Source organism: Monoraphidium neglectum (genome assembly GCF_000611645.1).
Source record: "Monoraphidium neglectum strain SAG 48.87 unplaced genomic scaffold scaffold03871, whole genome shotgun sequence".
Lineage (NCBI taxonomy): Eukaryota > Viridiplantae > Chlorophyta > Chlorophyceae > Sphaeropleales > Selenastraceae > Monoraphidium > Monoraphidium neglectum.
In genome coordinates this window covers 51-5,471 of record NW_014009758.1, presented here as the reverse complement: position 1 = coordinate 5,471, position 5,421 = coordinate 51, and the positions used below count along the sequence as shown (strand labels likewise).

The window sequence follows — 5,421 nt, the reverse complement described above, 5'->3', positions numbered from 1 at the left end:
GGGGCGGGCAAAGGCGGAGGGGGTGGTGGGTGTGCGAGGAGCATCGTGCACCCGAGACCGCCACAACTGGCGGTGATGGCGGCAGGCCCCTGGACGGCGATGGTCTCGAAATCGATTTTTCAAATGATGAAGACTCCAGGGTTTCAGCGGCGCACGGCAGGCTGCAAGTTGCGGAGGCGCGCCGCGGGGCGTTTGGGTCTGGGAGAGGGCCCCACGCGCCGCCCGCCCGCGCACATGCGCCAGCGCGCCGGCGCTGGCTGTCCCCCAACCGTTGCTCGAACCCGCTAGGGTCAGAGGCGGGCGTGCTGTGCGGGGCCCCCGGCCGCCCGCAGCGGCCCCAACGCGCCGCAGCGCCCCTTGCGCGCCGCAAATACGTGCACCCCTGGGCGCTGCCGCGGGCCCGAGCGCCGCCGCATCGTGTCCCTCTCTGCCATCGTCGCCGCTCGTGCGCGAGACTCCAGCAAAGATGCGCACACATCGGAGGCGACGCCAGCCCAGCCTTGGCGGTGCGCACCACATAAGCCCACCCCAGCAGCGCTCGCGGCACAATGGCACCTTGGTTACCACACTTTGGCACCCCTCCCCAAGAAAACAATTGATAATCAAACACCATCAATACCACTGCAGCATCCCAATCACCATGAGCAACCATTCGCCACCACCGACCGACCGCTCACACACCTAAGCCGACGACCCCCGCGGCACACCCCCTCGCCCCCATCCCAAATTTTTTGGACCACACGTCCCGGGCCACCCACCTTGGCGGGTCAATGCCCAGCTGCCTGTAAAGGTCGCCCTGCGTCAGCGGCAGCTCCACGGCCTCCCGGATCTCCTGCTTCTGAATGTCATAGCCGCCGATGTCCTGTCGATTTGTCAACGTCGCAAGGGGTGGGGGTGGCATGATGGTGGAGTGGGTGCACGCATGCGCCTCAGGGTGAAGGGTGCAGGCCCCGTGTGCCCAGCTGCGGCGCCGGGCGGCATGCGGCTGCAGCATGGTGGTCGGACGAGGGTGCACGCGGCAGCGGTGCCGATGCATGCGCGCTTGCGGCTGCACGCAGGGCGTTCAGTTGCACGGGGCGCCAGACGCGCTCGTAACCGAAGCCAACCGCAGCGGCCGGCCAGCTGCATGCCCGGCCGCGCGGGCCGTGCTAGCGCCGCACCTGGTATGTGATGCTGGGCTTCTCATTGTCGCCCAGCAGGGAGATGCTGCTGTCCGCCTCAGGCGGCAGAATGTCGACGAGCGCGTTGCTGTGCCGGTGCAGCGCCACCGACGCGCTGGGCTTGAGCAGCTCGCGGTTGAGCGTGCTCAGGATGCGCACGTGATAGTTGGAGCCCGTTGTGGAGCCGACGATGCCTGTGTTGGCGTCCACCATCTCCAAGAACTGCCCGATCACCAGCGGCACCGACTGTATCCGCTTCACCTCCTCCTGAGCCCGCAGCAGCTCGCGCTTAAGGTTCTTCTGCTCCTCCTTGATGTACTCCTCCTGCAAACAGGGAGAAAGGAGCGATCGGCGAGTATCCCGAGCTGCTCGACCCCTGCATACGCCCCATCCCGTGCTTCTCACGCCCCCATGGATCGCCTAGGAAGCGCACCTGTATCTCCAGAAACTCTAGCTGCCGCTGCAGCGTCTTGAGACGCGTGTACAGGTCCTCCTGTTCTGCCGAAGTGCTAGGTTGAGCGTCCACGTCCATGGTGCTCAGCACCTTGCCCGCGGGCAGCACGGCTGCTGCCGCCATGGCAGCCACCGGCGTTCTGAGCGCACTGGCCTGCCCTACAGAGAGTGTGGTGAGGCACGAAAGCGACCAGATCACGTTTTGTGCGCTCGCGCAAGCCTATGTTCTAATATGTAGACGTGTACGTTGAATGTGATGTGTGTGATCGTGCAGACTCGGAACCAAATGAAAGGGACGCGAGGGGTGCCGAGCAGCAGTCGAGCAGCGGTGCTGTACGCCTTTTCAAAATCCTGAAAACAAACACAAACGCCCTTCCTCTGTATCTATGATGTGGCAACGTTGACGATCGACACAACGGACACACCGCCGCTGCAAAAACGGCACTTGCTGCGCGTGCGGTCGTCAGTGCGCACGTCCCGTGTCAAGCACACCTGCGAACCACCACCTCCGGCCCGCAATCTGTCGCTTGGGACTTGATTTGACCCATAGCTCCTCAAATCAAGCCCACAGCAAAGTGTGCACCCAGCCAGCTTGTCGGCGGCTCCAGCAGCGCTTGCGGTGACGCAGGTGTGCCAGGGCACTTTCATCAGGCATCTCCGCAGCAGCACCATAGACGCGTGCCGCGGAAGGACCAGCCCTAGGAAAAAAACGTGCCCGCAGACGCTTCTAGGTTAGCCCACAGGCTAGCCAGGGCGAACGCCAAAGCAGCAGCACGCTGCTTTGCAGCGCGCTGCAGCAACAGGAGCCGCGGCTGGTGGCAGCAGCAGCAGCAGCAGCAGCAGCAGCAGCAGTAGCAGCAGCAGTAGCAGCAGCAGCACAAAACACCGGCAGCTGCTGCCGCGGCGGCTGGTGTGGCGGGAGGCATGGGCAAGTACGCTCAGCTGGTGATCGGCCCCGCAGGCTGCGGCAAGGTGCGCACGCTTTGAATGCCACGGCGTCCACGGGCGTCGCGCTGTGGCCGGCAGCGCGGCCGGTGGCAGTCGCAGCAGCGGGACTGAGTGACCGGGGCAGCTTGGCTGCGCCCCCGCGTTACCGGGGCCAGCGGGGCTACCCGATAATCAGCTGCCGCTTAAACAGGCAGGCTGGCCAGTGGCCGTGGCTCGCACGCCCGACTGTCCCACGATTTCTGAGCGGTGGCGTCACCCTCCGTCAACTCGCACCGCGCGCGACGCCACGCCCCGTCCCGTTCCATGCCCCAACGCTTCGGTTCAGTCGACATACTGCGAGCACCTCTGGAACCATTGCCAGGCCATCGGGCGCCCCATCCACTGCGTCAACCTAGGTGAGTGCTGACAGGCAGCGTCACGGAAGCTTCCGCTGCCGCGCGGCACCCCGGCCGGCGGCCGCCCTCCCTCAAACGCCCCCGCCGCACCGGCGGCCCGCGGCCCCTCCGCCTCACTCGCAGGGCATCGCCGTTCCCCACTGATTCCGTCCAAAGCGCGGCCCGCCTGGCTGCCCCCACGGTTTCACACCTCCCTCGCGTCCCTTGCGCCGCCCCTGGTCGCAACCGCCCGCTGAGCGCCCCACCAACCCAGCCCCGCCCCATCCTTGGCCCCGAAACAACCTCGATCTCGCGCGCAGACCCAGCGGCGGAGGCGTTTGGCTACCCGATTTCCATTGACATCCGCGATCTAGTCAGCCTGGAGGATGTGATGGAGGAGATGGGGCTGGGGCCAAACGGGTGGGTGGAGCGCCGCGCCGGTGCCCACGCATCCCTTTGTGGCTGCACAGCCAATCCTTGGTTGCTACACAGCCCTTGCTTTGTGACCAAACAGTCCGTCCGAGTGACGGCTGCGTTTGCCTGAGTGGCTTAGGGGTGGCAGGTAGGGGCGTGTGAGGAGGCAAAGCAAGCGGGGGCTGGGTCGCGAATGCGCTTATTGTAGGAAAGTGGGCGCGGTTGGGCGGCTTTGGGACGTGTTCGACCCTGGAGCGTCGCTACGGCGGCCTGCACAGCGGCCGCAGGCAGAGGGCACTCTACACGCGTGCTTTTCAGGCCTCTGGAAATCAGCCATGGCCTGCCCTTCGACCGACGCCTGCCCCCCAAATCAAGCGCCGAGCCTCAGACGTGCGTGGGAGGCTGCCACCCAGCAAGCATGGAATGTAATGCTGCCCTCACCTGAGCCCCCCAACCCCACCCCCCTGGCCCCTGCAAATGGCATGGACTTTGGGATGGTGCGCAAACAGCGCCCTGCTGGCTGCCATGGAGTACATGGAGGACCACCTGGATGACTGGCTTGGGGAGGAGCTGGGGGGGTACGGGGACGAGGACTACCTCGTGCTGGACTGCCCCGGTGAGTCATGGACTGCCCCGGTGAGTCGTATTGAGTTGCGCCTGCGCCGGACCGCCGAGGCGAGTGCGGCGACCCATATTTTGGGTGGACAAAGAAACATTGCAGATACTCAACATTCGCACCGTACAGCTGTCGGTTGCAAATCGGGGCACCACCGCCCCATTCAATCAGGTTTGTTGCGCCGTCCGCCGGACGGGCCCCCCTCCTAAACCCTGGATCTCCCCAGGCCAGATCGAGCTGTACAGCCACGTCAGCGCCTTCAGATCACTCGTGGACTTCCTGAAGGCAGACGGCTGGTCTGTGTGCGCGGTGTACTGCCTGGACTGCCATTTCATCACTGAGGCACCCAAGTACATTGCGGGGGCCATGCAGGTGCGTGTGTGTGTGTGTATATGTGTGGGTGTGTGTGCGTGTGTGTGCGTGTGTGTGTGCGTGTGCGTGTGTGTGTGTGTGTGTGTGTGTGTGTCTTGTCATTGCAAGGGAGGCCGGGACCCAGGAGCGTGTCAGAACAGCGTTCTGCTGTCCAGAGCTTATCAGCAGACGCTCGCCACCGCCCTACCCCTGCCGCGGCGACCCAAGCAGGCCCCCACGCAGGCGCGCGCGCAGCCAGCGCCCGGGATAGCCGCGAGGGGCGGCCGTTGCGGCGCAGCTGCGGCGCGCGCCGGCGGTCGAGCGCCCTCGAGCGAGGCCGACCAGGCTGTCCTCCACCCCGGCTTGCGCATCCCCTCAGCATCCCCCGCCCGAACGCCCCCCGCAGGCGCTGGCAGCTATGGTGAAGCTGGAGCTGCCCCACATCAACCTGCTGACTAAAATGGACTTGTGAGTGCGGGCAGCAGGCCAACCGCCGTGGGCCAGCGCCCCGCTTATCTTGTCTTCAGAGCCGAGTTGGGCGGGGCGCACCCTCTCATGCTTGAGCCTGCCGCGGGCCCATTCCTGCAACTTCCCGCACAGCGCGCCGCCGCGCTGCTAGACTGGGCGATCCCGCTCGCGCTGTGTCGCGGACGGCCCCTGAATGGGGTATGATGCATTGGCTGCTTTCTAGCAAGGGGCCGTTTGCGAGGCGGTTTTGCATCGTCATTGGACTCGGCAGGTGTGAGGACCGGAGAGCGGTGGAGGAGTTTTTGATCCCAGACCCAGCGCTGCTGAGGACCAGGTGGGGTGGGGCACAATGGGGTGCGCACGCGTGCATGGTTGTGTGTATTTGTGTTTGTGTGTGTGTGTGTGAGTGTGTGTGTGTGTGTGTTCCTGTGTGCCAACGCATGCATGTACACTTGCATGCACACACACACGCCAACAAACAAACACAGTCACATATTTGCTGAAAACAGGCATCAACACACACATTCATGTACACATACATACACACACACTCTCTCGACCCCAGGCTAGCAGAGTCCACCGCGCCGCGCTTCCGCGCGCTCAACGCAGCAGTTGCGCAGCTGCTGGACGAGTTCAG

The 5,421-nt window shown here is 64.7% G+C and overlaps 2 protein-coding genes across 2 annotated transcripts; one reads left to right on the top strand and one right to left on the bottom strand.

Moving 5' to 3' along the window:
• Nucleotides 1–602: 602 nt before the first annotated feature.
• Nucleotides 603–1,737, bottom strand: MNEG_13510 (26S proteasome regulatory subunit T3; the record flags this gene model as incomplete). Its single annotated transcript, XM_014038019.1, has 4 exons — nucleotides 603–621; nucleotides 759–862; nucleotides 1,161–1,484; nucleotides 1,594–1,737. The coding sequence occupies 4 exons, from the start codon at nucleotides 1,735–1,737 to the stop codon at nucleotides 603–605; spliced, it is 591 nt and encodes a 196-aa protein (XP_013893473.1).
• Nucleotides 1,738–2,537: 800 nt separating this feature from the next.
• On the top strand, nucleotides 2,538–4,788 carry MNEG_13509 (hypothetical protein; the record flags this gene model as incomplete). Its single annotated transcript, XM_014038018.1, has 6 exons — nucleotides 2,538–2,585; nucleotides 2,887–2,956; nucleotides 3,256–3,355; nucleotides 3,859–3,965; nucleotides 4,192–4,337; nucleotides 4,723–4,788. 6 exons carry the CDS (start codon nucleotides 2,538–2,540, stop codon nucleotides 4,786–4,788), a joined length of 537 nt encoding a protein of 178 aa, XP_013893472.1.
• Nucleotides 4,789–5,421: the final 633 nt, after the last annotated feature.